The sequence below is a fragment of the Bolinopsis microptera genome, chromosome 13 (genome assembly GCF_026151205.1).
Source record: "Bolinopsis microptera isolate Bmic1 chromosome 13, MBARI_Bmic_1.0, whole genome shotgun sequence".
Classification (NCBI taxonomy): Eukaryota; Metazoa; Ctenophora; class Tentaculata; order Lobata; family Bolinopsidae; genus Bolinopsis; species Bolinopsis microptera.
In genome coordinates this window covers 3,213,038-3,232,334 of record NC_087084.1, presented here as the reverse complement: position 1 = coordinate 3,232,334, position 19,297 = coordinate 3,213,038, and the positions used below count along the sequence as shown (strand labels likewise).

The following is a 19,297-nucleotide window of genomic DNA, read 5'->3' as shown; positions in this document are numbered from 1 at the left end:
ATCCCTGAATATATATATGTATGTATATAGATATCACGACAATCTGTCGTAAAACAGGGGTTCTAGAAAACCCACTTCCCGATGCTCCTGAAACCTGAAACTTTTTTTGCAGTCGATTTGGTCAACGTCTAGAAGCCCTGAAAAATTTCAGATCTCTAACTCAATTTTAACATGGTTTTTAAGGCACCTGAATATGGCGATTTTGGGTTTTTTACCGAATTTCGTATAACAGTGCTGGCGAGTATTTTATGCAAATTTCTTAAAAATCTCAACATAACTATTTTTTATTCCTGTCATCTTTGACATCAAATTAGAATGTTTTGAACTAAAAATAAATCTGCTGAACGACTTCCGATGAGTCTTAATGCCTGAAAAACTCCTGCCGGAGGCGGCGGCCTTCGGCCGCCGCCTCCGGCCGGAGTGCACGCTTCGCGTGCACGAAAGAGGCTTCTAACGTGTACCAAAGGGGGTATAATAGTAAAGGGGTATAATAGTAAATGGGGTACATAGTATACCCACAATAAATGCAACGGTCGTGCTTGCCAGCACTGTGATATATGTATGTATAGACGCTTTGGCAGTCAATTGTAGCCTACATTTAAGTGTCCGTAGATCCAAAAGTATAAACGATACAGTCATCTCGAACCACAGGTTTTAAAGATAATCGTTTAAACTTCAGTTTACATTGTATTGAAAAATAATTTAACGTCATCATCATCACTTGATGACGTCATCAAATTAAGTGTTTTTAAAACTTGATTTTTGACAAAGTAATAATTTTTCAAATCGATTTTACACCATTAAGGAGTAATTATATTCAAAATCTGAGGACATTTTCACCTTAGATAATTGTTCAAGCATTCCGAAAATCTACCGGAAAAGTTTCCTACCTTGCTCCTTCATAAAGATATTTGCTATTGAAGTTAGTGCTTTTTTAAAGAATAATTTTATAAAAACACAAAAGTTGTGAATTAGTATTCTCTGGTGTTGGGCCATCCCTTGGGTTGTGGAGCTCAATTTTGCTTCTTAAAGGTGTAAATTGTGTTATAGGCTAGTTTTAAAGTTAAAAATCGAAAAGTTGCACACGTGGGGACACGCCCAAATTGATTTAAAATAGCTAAAATCACTAAACATTTTGATTTTCACGATTTTTATCAACTTTGGAGTCCCCTTGTGATCCAAGTTCTTTTTGAAATCTTTTGAAACTTTTCATGCTTATCAAACTATATATTAAATACCACTATGCAAAAATTTACGGTGATTCAATATTGTATGCGCATGCAACGTCCGCTCAAAGATTGCACGTGCGAAAGGTGAGAATTTTGCTCATTCGTGATTTCGAATATATTCTGCTTTCCACGATATTTAAATGGCATTATATATGAATTTAATGCCAACTTGAATGAGTAAAAAGTGCCATATTCAGTCGGTTATCGACAGATATACCTACCTAAACACAAGGAAACGTTTTCAAAGGCAGAATTTCGAAATCGTTGAAATTACCTCCTTATTAATGAAGTTTCGACTGTGTAAATTATCCTGACATTATAATCAAAAAGAGATGATATTTGACCAAAACCCATAATCATGGGTAGAGTGTACCGCTGCCAGTGTCTCTCTTTTCCAAACAAAAGGAAATGATATTAATTTGAGGAACCGTCCGCTAATGCAAATTGAAACCGAGAATGAAATCGGTCGCTCGCTTTTCCGACCCCATTTAATAAGCTTTATTACAATTCGTAAGCTGTGAATGAATGGGAAAAGCGAGCGACCGATTTCATTCTCGGTTTCAATTTGCATTAGCGGACGGTTCCTCAAATTAATATCATTTCCTTTTGTTTGGAAAAGAGAGACACTGGCAGCGGTACACTCTACCCATGATTATGGGTTTTGGTCAAATAATGAATACCAAATCTCTGGATCTTTATTTGAATCATTACCGGAATATTAATGCCCATTAATTAAAATGTCCCAAATCTTCGATAGTTATGGTGTGAATTTAAACAATTTGAATCCCTATTTAAATTTGAAGACTTCCATGCTCCAAATCTTATCAATATGCATGTACCAGTGAACAACAACAGAATATAATTGAACTTGTTTTGATTGTAATGAGGTGACGTCAGACGTAGTACTGGTACAAGTTTCACCATAGTTTCAAGATACACACGAAATTGTAATACATACAATTACATACATGATACAATTACAAGTATCCAGCAAATTCCGGGAATTTGACAGCGGCTCTTACTCTTGTATCTAATTACCCGGCTCTACCTGCTATAAATACTCTAATACCCCGGCCGAATCTATACATCGTGTTGGAGCTGTGTGGGTACAATCTCGAGGACGTCCACGATGTCTGAGTATGCCCAATGTCTAGGCGTTATAAGACGAACCACTATAAACTTACAACTATCAACTGAATTCCTTTAAAGCTCTACTCTGCGAAGTAGCTCGCGCTAGGTCAGTCCATTAACAATGGACACCAATTGTTCAAATAGGCACACCCCTATGAGCCGTTCCTTCCATGAGATGGGAATTACTCGTGCCCCGAGCTTAACCAACTATAGTTAAACAATATTAAACATGTGTGTAATTGTATCTTTGAAACTTTGCTTAGAACATTTGGGGTTTATGTAAGCTTATTAACAGATAAACTCGTCAAATTTATATTTGTTCTCTGACATTTTGCGTTTTGAGTCTTGACATATGAACAAAGTTTGATTATTACTAATTCTTTCAATAACATCTTTTATGTAATACTAATATACCATAAAAAGTTAGAATCTATGCACCACGAAGCTTTTCTTCCGCGCTCAGAAAAATGCTTGTTAATTCTCTGCTGAGTGTAAAATTAAAGGGGGAGATGATCAAAGAAAATTTTAAATGTTCGAGAATTTGGTCGAGCTATTGATTAAGTAAGCACGGCCACCGCAAGGGGTTGCAATTTAAGTACAGGGATATGTAAATTGTAATCAATCCCTTCTCCACCTTCACGCTCATGATTTTTTTCTCTAAACACCATGGACTTTTTTCGCTGCCAAGTGCCAAAGTTTCTGACAATGATAGGAAAAGTGGTTGCAATTAAATCACATCTTTGAATAATTTATGAAAAAACCACAAAGTTTTTGATTTCATTTTAAAATTTCAATTCCTAACTTGTGTGAGTTTCGTGACTCTGGTAATTTTTCCTAAACTAAATAACTTATTATTTAAATAAATTTAAATAATTTATGATATCGCAGAGAATCACGTCAGATCTATGGTAAGGTCCTGTCTTTGACCACAAATTCTTTAAGTCATGCATTCCAAACAAAATTTTAGGTAAGCATGTTCTAGATAAACGTAAACGTAAGGAGGTAAAGTTTATTACAGTCTCACTTCCATTTTTGCAAGTTCAGCTTTGTATAAAATTAACGGCTCGTAGCAGTACCACGAACTGCTTTCTAATTTTTCTTTCTTTAACTCTCAGCTGAAAGTGAAAACTTTATATATTGCTCCGTTTTTCATTGAGAATGAGATGGAGTGCCTCTTTCTAATCTAATTGCTCTTAGAGGATGTGAAAATACGTTACATGAAGGTCGTTTGTTCGTGCCCATGGTGCATACTATTACTACTATATTCAAACATTTGTCGAAATGTAATCATTAAATCATAATTCAAACAAAATTTTACCTGATTTAATATATTTTATAAAAAATAGATCTTGTTGTTGGGTGAAAGGAAGAGATAAAGTTACGTCACATAAATCTTATTATAACTTTCTATAGATCCTTTGTCAGATTGATCACGCTATATAATAAGAGGATATTGCTTTCAATACATCATTTGTCTTGTTCTATTTATAATTTATGATATCTATGATGTAACAATTACAATCGTTGTACCTTTCTTTACTGCGAATTATCTATCGTTTGTGCTTGTTTTTTTAGCTAAATTATTTGCGAACTGAACTTAAATAATGTTGCAGTGCTTTTTTTTGTTATCGATTGCAGATCCTAAATAGAAGATTTTTGGAAATATGTTCTCAAGGTTTAAAAAAGGTCCAAGTCTGCGACATTTGTTTATGTCATTCAGTGGTTCTAACTACTGTTATAATAGTCGTTCACATATTACGACATTACGTTATCACTTTTTGGGCAATTTTTACCCCCCCTCCGGAATCAGTTTTTTTTGTTGTATCAAAATTACACTAGCGTAATCATTTCGAAACCCCTCCCCCTCGGCTGATTACGTAATATGTGAAGACCCCTGGTGGTGCCAGTGGCGTAACGTTGCCTGTTGGCGCCCCCCTGCCGAAAAAAGCGCCCCCCTGTTGGCGCCCCCTCCCCTTTTGGTGCCCCTCCCTAAAATTGAACAAATTAGGTGATTTTAAAGAATACTCCGGTAAAATCTCTAAAAAAGTGTGTATCTAGAGCAAAACGCGCAGTTTTGCTAGTACTTTAGTTAAGTTTTCGAAATTGTCGCACATTCAAACGACGATTTGGCGCCCCCCTAAGACGGCGCCCCCCTGCACAGCGGGGTCAGCAGGGCCTTTCGTTACGCCACTGGGTGGTGCGACTTATGGGAAAACTATTCCCTCAAATAGTGGTCCTATCACTGTAGAACTATATTGCACTATCATTGTCATCTCACTGTCTGCATGAACGCCATATTGCAGCTGAAATGAATCGTATCTCCACTGATTTGCGCCAATTGCGCCACTAGGGAATTCAGAATTGTCGTCAGCTGCATGACCATGAGGTGAGCGGAACTATTGGCACCACTATCAGCGAGATCCAGGACCGATGATGTCTGCATCGACTCTACTGGTCTATGAACGGATATTTATACCTTTGATACCTTGATCTGCTTCGTCGAAACTCAACAGGCCATCAGAGTTGCTGACCACCCCAGAGAGCAGATGCCTCTCGATCGTTACGCAAGTCCAGTATAAAATTGGAGTTCAGTGATGTGGAGCCCCGGATTGGCGGTTTATTTGATGGCTAATTTTGTTAGATCAGCATGGTTGCAATCAGATTCTTGAAAATATTCAGTCTAGCTTAATGTTAGAGTTTAGACTTTAGTTTAGGACATGAAAGCGATCATTCGAGACAGCTGAATAGTAAATGTATTGGTTGTGATATGTTTCCAGCAATACTGCTCTTAAATACACCAAATCTGTCCAGACCAGATGACCTCATAGGCAGTTCAGTGACCTTCTACCGCACCGTTTCCACACCAAAAAAAATCGTTTTGAGAATACGTATTTTTGTAATCGAGCATTTCCTGGTTAAGAGTGCAATTTTCGGAAAAAATATTTTTTTGGTCGAGACGCTGCAAGTTAATCATTTCTTAAATGTTCGAGAATTTGGTCGAGCTATTGATTAAGTAAGCACGGCCACCGCAAGGGGTTGCAATTTAAGTACAGGGATATGTAAATTGTAATCACTCCCTTCTCGATCTTCACGCTCATGATTTTTTTCTCTAAACACCATGGACTTTTTTCGCTGCCAAGTGCCAAAGTTTCTGACAATGATAGGAAAAGTGGTTGCAATTAAATCACATCTTTGAATAATTTATGAAAAAACCACAAAGTTTTTGATTTCATTTTAAAATTTCAATTCCTAACTTGTGTGAGTTTCGTGACTCAGGTGATTTTTCCTACACTAAATAACTTATTATTTAAATAAATTTAAATAATTTATGGCCATTAATGTGGGCAATGGACACGTGTACCAGGTTATCCAGTCTTTTAGTTATACCCACTTAAATGCAATATCCCAATTTTAACAGACTGTCATTTATAGCAAAGCTAAATATTAGTCCACTGCAATAATTTTCAAGAAAAGTTCCTCTCGTTTAAAATATTTGTAAAAATGATTAAATCAATGCATAATATGCATTAAATTTTATGCTTCCTACTTTGTTCCTTAAAGCAGAGAATCACGTCAGATCTATGGTAAGGTCCTGTCTTTGACCACAAATTCTTTAAATCATGCATTCCAAACAAAAGTTTAGGTAAGCATGTTCTAGATAAACGTAAACGTAAGGAGGTAAAGTTTATAACAGTCTCACTTCCATTTTTGCAAGTTCAGCTTTGTATAAAATTAACGGCTCGTAGCAGTACCACGAACTGCTTTCTAATTTTTCTTTCTTTAACTCTCAGCTGAAAACTTTATATATTGCTCCGTTTTTCATTGAGAATGAGATGGAGTGCCTTTTTCTTATCTAATAGCTCTTAGAGGATGTGAAAATACTTATAAAAATAACAAACATGAAGGTCGTTTGTTCGTGCCCATGGTGCATACTATTACTACTATATTGAAACATTTGTCGAAATGTAATCATTAAATCATAATTCAAACAAAATTTTACCTGATTTAATATATTTTATAAAAAATAGATCTTGTTGTTGGGTGAAAGGAAGAGATAAAGTTACGTCACATAAATCTTATTATAACTTTCTATAGATCCTTTGTCAGATTGATCACGCTATATAATAAGAGGATATTGCTTTCAATACATCATTTGTCTTGTTCTATTTATAATTTATGATATCTATGATGTAACAATTACAATCGTTGTACCTTTCTTTACTGCGAATTATCTATCGTTTGTGCTTGTTTTTTTAGCTAAATTATTTGCGAACTGAACTTAAATAATGTTGCAGTGCTTTTTTTTGTTATCGATTGCAGATCCTAAATAGAAGATTTTTGGAAACATGTTCTCAAGGTTTAAAAAAGGTCCAAGTCTGCGACATTTGTTTATGTCATTCAGTGGTTCTAACTACTGTTATAATAGTCGTTCACATATTACGACATTACGTTATCACTTTTTGGGCAATTTTTACCCCCCCCCCCCCCCCCCCCCCTCCGGAATCAGTTTTTTTTGTTGTATCAAAATTACACTAGCGTAATCATTTCGAAACCCCTCCCCCTCGGCTGATTACGTAATATGTGAAGACCCCTGGTGGTGCGACTTATGGGAAAATTATTCCTTCAAATAGTGGTCCTATCACTGTAGAACTATATCGCACTATCGTTGTCATCTCACTGTCTGCAGGAACGCCATATTGCAGCTGAAATGAATCGTACCTCCACTGATTTGCGCCAATTGCGCCACTATAGGGAATTCAGAATTGTCGTCAGCTGCATGACCATGAGGTGAGTGGTACTATTGGCACCACTATCAGCGAGATCCAGGACCGATGATGTCTGCATCGACTCTACTGGTCTATACACGGATATTTATACCTTTGATACCTTGATCTGCTTCGTCGAAACTCGACAGGCCATCAGAGTTGCTGACCACCCCAGAGAGCAGATGCCTCTCGATCGTTACGCCAGTCCAGTATAGAATTGGAGTCCGGTGATGTGGAGCCCCGGATTGGCGGTTTATTTGATGGCTAATTTTGATAGATCAGCATGGTTGCAATCAGATTCTTGAAAATATTCAGTCTAGCTTAATGTTAGAGTTTAGACTTTAGTTTAGGATATGAAAGCGATCATTCGAGACAGCTGAATAGTAAATGTATTGGTTGTGATATGTTTCCAGCAATACTGCTCTTAAATACACCAAATCTGTCCAGACCAAATGACCTCATAGGCAGTTCAGTGAGAATACCAATTTTTGTAATCGGCATTTCCTGGTTAAGAGTGCAATTTTCGGAAAAAATAATTTTTTGGTCGAGACGCTACAAGTTAATCATTTCTTGCGGTATCGGGTTGAAATTTTGCTCGCCGTTTATTCACATCTATTTCAAGGTGTGTGTAAAATCTTGATATCGTATCTAAAAAGGCTGGTGTGTTATAAATTTTTAAAGTCAAAAAGCTAAAATTGTCCTTTTCAGGCTTATTTTAACAAAAAGTCAGTCAGGAAAGATTGGATTGATTTGATGGTTGACATCAAATTATTCTCAGAATTCTAGCGCAGTTTTTGATGCCCTCAAAAATGATTTTACTCATTTATCTTCAGATCTATTGGACCTCAAAGCCAAACAACAAATTTAGGCACATTTTTCGTTTTTGATATTTACTGATTGTTCTAAAATTTTGATAAGAATGTGCTAGTGACTTTTTAAAGGGTGCAAAATAACCGCAACTAGCACATTTATACATGAGCTATGAACAAAAAAACACCCTAAAATGCTTCCCTTTGAAGTTATGGGAGAAAATGTGATTTTTTATCTGCAAAGCCAAAAAATCACATTTTCTCCCATAACTTCAAAGGGAAGCATTTTAGGGTGTTTTGCTGTTCATAACTTGTATATAAATGTGCTAGTTGCGGTTATTTTTCACCCTTCAAAAAGTCACTAGCACATTCCTATCAAAATTTTAGAAAAATCAGTAAAATTTACTGATTTTTCTAAAATTAATATTAATTAATATTAAAAACGAAAAATGTGCCTAAATTTGTTGTTTGGCTTTGAGGTCCAATAGATCTGAAGATAAATGAGTAAAAACATTTTTAAGGGCATCAAAAACTGCGCTAGAATTCAGAGAACAATTTGATGTCAACCATCAAATCAATCCGATCTTTTCTGACCGACTTTTTTGTTAAAATAAGCCTGAAAAGGACAATTTTAGCTTTTTGACTTTAAAAATTTATAACACACCAGCCTTTTTAGATACGATATCAAGATTTTACACACACCTTGAAATAGATGTGAATAAACGGCGAGCAAAATTTCAACCCGATACCGCAAGAAATGATTAACTTGTAGCGTCTCGACCAAAAAATTATTTTTTCCGAAAATTGCACTCTTAACCAGGAAATGCTCGATTACAAAAATACGTTTTTTTCAAAATAATTTTGTTGGTGTGGAAACGGTGCGCTAGAAGGTCACTGAACTGCCTATGAGGTCATTTGGTCCAGCTGTAAACGATTGTAGCGAATTTATAAATTTTAATCGGCGAATTAGGTCAAGCGGATGATGTAATGAAATAAATTAATATCGCCGGAAATTTCAATCTAATTGATAATAATTGCAATCGTGCGCGGTGCATCAGTTTGGAAATAAAGCGGATGTGGCGATATGTGCTCATTCAAATTCCAGTACCGACGACTGCTCAATTTCTTTATTGCTTCATTTGAACAATTTTTATATTTCACGTGACTTGCTTCTTTGCTTGCGGCATTTGCAGCCAGGAAATACTAACAGTGTAATATCGACAGAATTGCCTTGTTTGTCACGATTTCATTCGGGCCCATTTTTTCAAGCACATGTTACTCGATTGATTTTATCAATTAAGTTAAGGGTTGTAGCACTAGCAATACTCAACCCGGAATGGAAATTTTTCTTCATAAAGCCACCACTCAACCTGTGCTTATAATACGGCAAATTTCTTAAACCTGTCCTCTGAAAGTCTTAACGGGTGATACTCGTAAAATATTTGTTCCATAGCGTCCAACTCGGCGCGCGTCCTGGTAGGTTGTAAACCTACAACTGGAAGTCTTAAATGTTAACTTCAGGACTGGTCTTCTCCAACAGTACAGTTAGGCTCGCGCTGTTATTATCAACCAACTGCAACAATTCTTGCATTTCATGTCTTGCGGTATTTTCACTTTTTAGCACATACTTGTAGCGTAGTTACAAGATACGGTTATATCGCTTTGATCTTCAAGACTCCATTCGGACCAATTTATCTATTTATCATAGACCTATTATTATTATTCTTGAGGCTCATTAACTATAACAGTAGTACTAGTAATAACACGGACCTCGCTCTAACGCGGATCTCGCTGTAACGCGTATTTTCTGTTTCCTCCCCCATTTCTTCCAGTATAAAGTGAATGCAATATGTGCACCAAACACCGATCACCTTTATGCTGGTATATAAACGTTGCAGAACTGCTTGTAATACAATTACAACCGGTATGTGCCTTAAAGATCAAACCTTGCTGTAACGCGGACCTAACTATAACTATAAGTATCACACAGTTTTTTGGTCTAAATTCTTTCCTTTTTCTCAACACGAAGCGCGTTGAAGCGGAGTTCCACTGTATTATTATTATTAAGTGTTGTGACACGTCATCACTCAATTAAACGGAGTCGAGATGGAGAGGGATCAGTGTTAACAGGCTGTTTATTACAGTTTTATCTTACTACCTCGTACAAGCTTACAAACGTACAAACTTAGGATTGCGTAAAAACTTCGTGTCAACGTCAGATTGCCAGTCAAATTCAATTTTGATGTATGAAATACCATCGGCACATTCCGTCAGCGATTTTCAAATGATTATAATCAGTTAAAAGTTGGTGGTGTTCTGTACAAGTTTGTGTCAATAAACACGTCTTGTTGTTTTTTTTTTGAAAAGCATGATTTTCAAAAAACGAATTCCTGTCGATATTATTGTTCGTCGTTGTTGACAAGTTATACTAGGTGGGGGTTCTGGGGGGAGGTGAGGCATGTTTGTTTGATAGGTGAGTCGTGACAGTCATGACTCTGGGGTTTGATAGGTAAATAGTGGAAGCTGATTGGTTTATAGCTGACACATGTGAAAAATATGCCTCACCTCCCCACCAGAATCCACATCTATACAGTATATAAGTACACTTATACACTGTTGAAATCCGTTTGATACCATGAACGTTGGCCAAAATGCATTCGTCATCGACGACAATCAATATCATATACCTCAAATGATATGAATTTCTGTGAACGAGATTGAAATCTTTTGCCCATCTACTTCGGTCTTCGCGGAGTGTCGTCTTAAAGATATTGAAAAAATGCAGTTATACGTCGTTTATAATTTCAAGGTTTCCCACATGTAAGCCCGACTCTAATTAGTGACACTAGTGTATTTTCACGCTTCGCATCTCGACTGTGCCTATATTGATAGTTTACAGTTGGTATCATATCATTTGGATTTACAGACTACGTACCTTTTATCATTTCTCAAGCCAAAAGTTCAAAAAATTGCCGTAATTCTTCGCCTAGTAATAATATCTCCATAATATGTTGATGAAGTAATAATATTGAGATTATTCAAACCACAACCATGCAGCCTGCATCACGAAGGCGTGTTTCGGAGCAAGCCAGTAGCCACAATCCATGCTAATAGCAACCAAATAACAACCAAATAACAATTACGTAACCAGTGGTCTATAACCAAGGTTATTAGTATTCCTCCTTCGCCAACACCTTGATAACATTTATATTATACAGTAGGTAGGTTCATAATTTAAAACGTTTCATGAGCAATTGCCGGGGAGTTCTTACCCGTTGCTCCTTAGATTCCTTCACCAACAACACAAATTTCAAGTTTCAACTCGACTGCATCTTGTCTACCCTCCGGCCACGCCCATATTGTATGGGTTCCCTTACACAGGTAAAATACAACCACGTGAGAACAAGGAATTATCCACTATAATACTATCTCGTTTATAAATGTTGCCGTGACGTTGGAAAACTCTGATCTGTTCTATCTTGTTGATACTTTGTAACTTTTACAGCGCGGTATTGTCTTGTTGTGACTCGTGTACATTACAACGTGTTGCGACTTGCAACGAGTTGTGAACCTTGGTGGAGCTGCTGCGTGACATTCCGTAGACAGTAGAATTTATCCATTATTTTTTAATTACTGTAACTGAGTTGTATTCTCGTTTGGTCCTGAATTCAAGAGCTGGCTGCTAAATCATGGGATAAAATGTGTGTTATGTGATTGTGAAAGAATGCTAGCGTAAATAAAATCGTTTAAGTGCGTTCTTTGGCGTAAATTTCATGCAAGTTGTCAGGTATCTTCAGCACGCGACGTAATGACAAGGTTTCAGTGATTTGTAGCAAAACAAAGAAACACTCGACACACACGTGACGCTATAATGTTAGGACTTAGCACTTGCAAATTGGGATACCCTGTAACCAGCTTCAGACGGCACAAATTCCCTTGTATTCTTGACAATCGCGGTAAAATACGCTTCATTTGTGACTATTTGACACTAATCGTTTCCTTTGATTCAGACCTTTCCATTACGTTTGGTTTGGTGACGTGATACGTTGTTGAGCCGTTGACTAAGAACAGCTTTGACTAAGAGCTTCAGAGCATTAGGATGATGATAAAGCAACAAGGGGCTCCGGGCTCGCCTGTCTGTCAGTCTGTATCACTGTAACTGTTAGACTTGTATTATATTGACTGCATTATATTGACTGCAGTAGTAAAGTACTGTCTAGATGGGCTGTGTTAGTGCGGGTAGCATCAAAGTGAGACACCTCACTTTACCTCACTTCAAAGTGAGACACCTCATTTTACCTCACTTCAAAGTGAGACACCTCACTTTACCTCACTTTAAAGTGAGACACCACACTTTACCTCACTTTACACCCTCCTTCACCCACGTCAAAAGAGCCAACACAACCTCTGTGTTACACCTGCAAAAATGTGGGAGTTCACAAATACAAAGATGGGTATTGGGTATAGTGAGAGTTCAGCACTACTGTCAAGACTTATACCACGCCGAACCTCTTTATTAATTGAATAAAGCAGGGTGCCCGGAAGAGAACTCTAAATTCCTGCGACCTCGACTTGTGATATCATTCGTAAAATATGGCAAAGTGGGTTTAGTGTATCCTATATTTTGCTAAGGAAAAGTTTGGATGGCAATCCACGATGGCAACAATTTGTTAGAGATGCTGATGATTTCCACCCGCAGCTTTTTTAAATTCCTAGCCGCTGCTAATAGGAGTTCATGGCTACTTATGCTGTGCTAAAAGCTTAATACTTTTCCCTTGTCTAGTTGGTAGGCATTTAATCTCGAGCCATCTGTTTGAAAAATTCCACGATTTTATGAACCTGTAACTTAAACTAACTAATTTACTTTTTTGGTGAGTTGCCATGGTTTTATGTTGAATGTTTGTTAAAGCGCTATTCCCGCCAAGTTCCTGCAGTTTAGAGCTTGTCCTTGGCAACACAAGCGACAGTTTAAGTACCACGCAAAATAGTTAACGAATTTACCGATTGTGATTCCAAGACCAGCGCATTCCAAAATTCCCTGCTTGACGCTCACTGCTCACTGCTCACCATATTCGACAAAAATATTCGACATTTTTGTAAGTCAGCTCCGAGTCTGACTAATTATACTTCCTGGGGTCGCAACAGTCTGCGTGCAGTTTAGGCTGCCATTTTCTGTCAGTTCAGAATCAATCTCCTGGTTTGTCACTGGCACTTTGAACACGGTTTGGGAGGGAGAATTAGTTTTGATTAAACCAGATTAGTATATAATTCGTTCTGATGTGTTCCTTTAAACTTTATTAATATTATGTTATGATGTTATCCGTTAATGAAAGTTATGTCTCCACTTCTGTTCGGGATATTGTACGGAATAACATCCTTATATCTGCTTCAGAGCCGAGCCCCAAGCATTTTATCTTTCATTGGTTGGAAAAATTACTGAGCCAATAGCAAATATTTTCCGGTATTTATGCCTTGATTTAACGACAAGCTTGAAGGACCTGCTCGAAGTGTCGAAATATTCACTGGTCAAACTAAACAGATATGGACTTGCCAATACCATTTACCTACCCTATTACAACACTACTGTATAAAACACTACTGTGTGTATTAGAACACTACTGTCGAAAAAGGAATTAAACTTTTCTTAGATTGGGCGCTGACCCGAACTTCTACGAGCTTACATTCGAACGTTCAGAAATCCTGCGGTGATTACTTTGCGGACAGAAAGCTATCAGTAAGCGATTAGTTGAATGTCCGGATGTAAAAGCTCCAGACCTCGATATTTACGGGTAAGCAAGTGTGCTCCTATAGTTGTATATCATTTTTAAATTTTCATAATTTGTTGAGTCACTCATGGCTGGCGTCCAGCATCTTGTCTTGCTTATATAATAGTCGGGGCACAAGCATTCTATCCATGAGGTAAGGTCATCGTAATAATAGGGCGCGATAATGAGTTTAGAAGGAGACGGTATTCGGGTTGAGTTGATGATTGAATGAATTCTACGTGTGACGATACGAGGCTATATGGGCACCAACAGTTACAGAGTACTTGTTGTTATTATATCCAATATATCGTATTGGTGATTTGATGTGTCTAAGTTATATAGTGCTAGTAAACACACCCTTGTAGCTATATGTATATGACCCTGCGTACTGTTATTTTATACCAAATTAGAATCACAGTCAATTTACAGTTTTCACGCTGTCACATTTCTGCAATTTGCCACAATTTTTTAATTACAAAAGCGATGTTACTTTCCCAGTTAAAGACTAAATCAAGGTCCCCGCGGCTAATCTCGATCGGGGATGGGTGTGGCGGAATAGGTGCGGCTGGAATGGGGCGGCATCTTTAGACAGGGATGAAATCATTACCGTATTGAATTGAATTGAAAAGTCCCTCCTGGCAAGCCAGGAAGGTACGACCCATAATAAACACAGATGAACTTGAAGGGGCCGCAGACTCTGGGGTTCTGCTCAATCCTCTATAGAGAACTGTAAACAGAAGTTAGACTGCCTCTATGAGTCTATAATATACGTCCACGGCATGTTGAGATAGGTAGATACTTGGTGCCTACCACAAGCAATGTGATCGATTACACTAGAGCTACCCGGAAAGGCCTACTGTAGGTGTAGGCAGTTGCTCATCAGATCATGTTACCCAGATCCGAGGCATCTGTGGGTAGATGGGTGCTGGTGTGCCCAATAATTATATGGTGCTTGTAATTGGTGTGCACCGGACTTGAATTTAGCAGTGTCCTGACTCCAGACTACTTTTATGTTGTCATGGGATTTCTGATCTTTTATTGTTTTTTATGTATTTTGTTTGCTGTCTTGGTGCTTGGTCCGCTTGAAATTTGGGCATAGTTCCCGCAGCGGCTTTGTAGGCTAATATTTGATGGTTTGTTAAAAGGTTAAAGCATTGAAACGTCGAGTAAACTCCTTTCCCTAATAAGAGCATTTTTACTTGTCGCAACAACCGGGATAAAGATAATTTTACACGGAATACATTACAACAATGCGACTCATAAATAATACTCCAATCCGGATTTTACACGTTAAAGCAGTGGTGCGACTTTTTTTATTTAAGTCTTGTTGTTTATTACCACGCATCTATTATGTTATGTTTGGTGTGACATAATAGTTTTGTAATAGTGTAAATTGTTATAAAGGTATTTTGTTTGTTGGAATATTATGTCTTGTCTGGTCTGACATAATATGTTTATTTTATCTTTTTTTTTCAACCGTTGTTGTTTCTGATGTTTTGAGGGTACTGCAGTTTACTTCAGTCCACAGTTGAGAGGCAGTCCCCGTCCCTCCTTGTTCAGAACTGAGATCTGCTGCTGATCCTTGACCCCTATCATTATAGCACTGTAGATATAAATTTATGCAGATGTGTTGAGATCTCTACTTGATTTGTATGGTTCATTGGACACTATAGAGCTATAGATACCATCTTCTACTTTTGACAGACAGACAGGCAGGAGTATAAACGCAGACAGACAGGAGTGTTACATTGTAACATTGTAACATTGTAACGGTGTTACATTGTAACGACGTAACATTGTAACGGTGTTACATTGTAACGGTGTTACATTGTAACGATGTTACATTGTAACGGTGTTAAATTATAACGATGTTACATTGTAACGGTGTTACATTGTAACGACGTTACACTGTAACGATGTTACATTGTAACGGTGTTACATTGTAACGGTGTTACATTGTAACGATGTTACATTGTAACGGTGTTACATTGTAACGATGTTACATTGTAACGGTGTTACATTGTAACGGTGTTACATTGTAACGGTGTTACATTGTAACGATGATACATTGTAACGGTGTTACATTGTAACGATGTTACATTGTAACGGTGTTACATTATAACGATGTTACGCTGTGACAGTGCTACACAGCTACAGTGTAACAATGTGAAAATAGTCAGTATATCAGTGTCGTGACGTCTCACTGTTTATATAACATTCTTCGACCTACAGATTTGTTAAAGCGGCATAGTTTTCACAACGGTATCTGACTCATGATCCGATCATATCAACAATAATTGTTTCATTTTTACCGTCGGGATGTGACATTCCTCCCGTGATCAAGTTATGTTACGCCAATAATTACCATCCTTATTAGATTATGCATGAAAAGCAAGGTCTTGACGGTATTTATAAGCTATAAACTCTTTTGTGATTATAAGAACGAGTTTACGATCGTGGCACCCAATTTTTCCGGTGTATCACTTTCTAAACACTAATCCCCTAAGACCGCATATCAACATTTTTTACGCTTCACTTGTCCGGGAAAATGGAGAGAATCCCTAGCTGTTAGTGTGTTATGTCAGGTGTTTTTACCTGACTGATCGGGATACAACCAACATAACGAGTTCGCTACAACACACACCTTAGTTTTTGTCAGTACCAGCTGCAGATCTAGTTACCTTAAACTGTTTGTATCAGATATTGGATAGCCCCTAAATTTAGTGATCTATTGTGTTGTTCTTTTTTTTCTGACGAATCTTGTCTCCTGAAGTACTCAGACAATTGATAGTGTCGCGACTTTTTTGATTCACTTTTCTTGAATTACTCGGCTGTGCTATCATGGTAGACAGCCATTGTCCCGTGGCTGCCGGCATCTGCTACCTTTTAACACCATACTCGTCTATCTTCAAATTTTATCACGTGACACTTTTCAATTGTACATTCTCATGTTAAATTGACCGGAACCAGTATCGGTATGCCCCATCACATGGTATATTGGAGACGTTGAAAGCTATTTCATGTACTGTGCTGTTATCAATACCGCTTTTTACGTTTATAATTACCAATGACGTTTCTAGTAGTAAGTTTAGTAAGATTTCACTCTGTTTACAAATTCGGGTGATGCCAGAAAGGTCTAGATACGGTACAAATTCCTGCGTATTAGGATATGTGTACGTTTCTCAAGTGTTTGATACTCTGCGGTATTAATTGCAGTGTGGGTTGTCAGATTGGCAGCTGTATATTTTAGTAATTTTGTAATATCATTATAATTTTTGCATGACACTGGACACTAGATAAGCTGGGTTAATTATGTTTGCCATTTTACATTTTTACTGTTTGTTCTTTGTCAAAGTTTAACCTTATTTACCTGCTTTTAAAAGACGCATATCGAGTTTATCGAATCTTGAAAAAAGATAATTCCGGTATCTTTTTCAAGCGCCACTTTACCTGGAATGACATTTTTAGGGTTAGTGATCACCTCGTCTTATTGTCGTCTTATTGTCTGGGTTTGGACTCTGGTTAAGGAAATTATTGCTCGATTACCTCATGACTGACTTGAACCAGGTCCGATCTTTTAGATTGTTCGTTGTAACCGACAGCATTGACGGACATTTTATTAAGTGAATAGTACCAGTTCATGGGTATATTTCATTGCATGTGTAACAGATCTATAATTAGTTGCACGATTAGGTAATCTTCAGGATTTGGTAAGCATGTGGAGTGAGTAGTGACACTTTATCTCACTTCTCTTTCGTACATCAAATGTTGGGAACAACATTTCAACACACACCTTATCACACTTAATCACACTTAATCACACTTAATCACACTTAATCACACTTAATCACATTCATTAACATTTAATCACACTTAATCAAATTTCATCACACTTATAAATCTAAAATCACACTCAATCTGCACTACAATTCCCAAAATTTTACTTTTCATGTTGATTCTCCAAACATATCATTGATCGTTTTCCTAATTACACTCAATCACTACGATTCGCGGAATTTCACCTATCATGTTGATTTTCCAACATATCATTAATCAATAATTTTCGCTCTTCAACACATAAATCTTGTATTGTAACTATTTGGATCACACCTATTAAATTGAATCATACTCAACCCGCTTGCTTAAATACTTGACCCCCACGTCTACATTCTGCTTCGAATACTTTCAGCTTGAGAAAAAGATTGTTTCATCCCGTTTGTCTGCCTTCGATATTACCCAGGATTTTACGTTTATCCGCTTCAGATCGACTAGATACACTAAATATTTCCGCTTGATTCGAGAATTTGCAGTACTAATGTTGGCAGGAGCTCAGATTTAGTTGTTATCCGGCCAGACTAATGTTTTGTGCTTACTATTTGCTTATAGTGGACATAGGAACAGTGGTATAACTTTTATATCACCCGGCATTGTGTCTACGGGCTGATTGTAATAGATATATGTAATAGATATGTAATGGATATGTGAGCAGTAGTAAATGTACCCGTTAGATTAACTAATTGCCGATACTTAAGTTTCTCAACTCCTTGCTAACAGATGACACTCCCTTTTAGTAATATGGAGCACTGTACCACTAACTGTACCACTAACTGTACCACTAACTGTACCACTAACTGTACCACTAACTGTACCACTAACTGTACCACTAACTGTACCACTAACTGTTCCACTAACTGTACCACTCTTCCTTAGTAATATGGAGACTGTACCACTAACTGTACCACTAACTGTACCAGTAACTGTACCACTAACTGTACCACTAACTGTACCACTAACTGTACCCCTAACCGTACCACTAACTGTACCACTAACTGTACCACTAACTGTACCACTAACTATACCACTAACTATCCACTCTTCCTTAGTAATATCAAATATGGAGACTGTTCCACTAACTGTACCACTAACTGTACCACTAACCGTACCACTAACTGTACCACTAACTATACCACTCTTCCTTAGTAATATGGAGACTGTACCACTAACCGTACCACTAACTGTACCAGTAACTGTACCACTCCTTGTCAGTACTATGGACAACTGTGTCACTAACTGCAGTTCTGACCTTATCATGCAGCCTCCTCCTCTTCCTGTAGTTCTCCCTCCCTGGTTCATGATCACTGTCATGACAATCCTCTCTATCCTCGCTGTTGTGGGTTGGTATAAACGTTGATAAATTTATTCATTTTTCTAGAGTTTTACTGTCATAACGTTAACTTGATTTTCCAAACGATAAAATGATAACTTATTTTAATGAACTGTTTTCTCTGAGCCAGAAAACTATCATCTTTGCTCTAACGATACGAATTTTGCTAACTTATTTTCTCGGCAGGTAACATTTTAGCGATATTCTGTTTCTTGAGGTTCAGAAAGAAGATGAAACAGAACACTATAGCTTATCTCGTCAGTCTGGCTGTTTCAGACCTCTGGATAGGATTTGTAAGTTTTAACTTAACTACCTAATTATAGTTCAGTTAGTGAAGTTATAAAATAATTTCAAAACTTCACGTGCTGGACTTGGGTTAGCAAGCTATGTAAAATATCTACATTCGTTTTACCTTAGTAAATTATACAATATT

At 37.3% G+C, this 19,297-nt stretch overlaps 3 protein-coding genes across 4 annotated transcripts in view; all 3 read right to left on the bottom strand.

The window, feature by feature from the left end:
- Nucleotides 1-19,297, bottom strand: part of LOC134824666 (uncharacterized) — a 99,851-nt gene that overhangs the window by 49,639 nt on the left and 30,915 nt on the right. The gene's annotated exons all lie outside the window — the stretch shown is intronic.
- The window catches only part of LOC134824671 (protein salvador homolog 1-like), a 201,861-nt gene that overhangs the window by 151,655 nt on the left and 30,909 nt on the right, over nt 1-19,297 (bottom strand). The window lies entirely within an intron of this gene.
- LOC134825363 (inositol monophosphatase 1-like) overlaps nt 12,296-19,297 on the bottom strand; it is an 8,641-nt gene continuing 1,639 nt past the window's right edge. The window contains exon 4 of the mRNA XM_063837541.1: nt 12,296-12,353. Coding sequence (XP_063693611.1) covers nt 12,296-12,353 — 58 coding nt within the window. The remainder of the gene's footprint in view (nt 12,354-19,297) is intronic.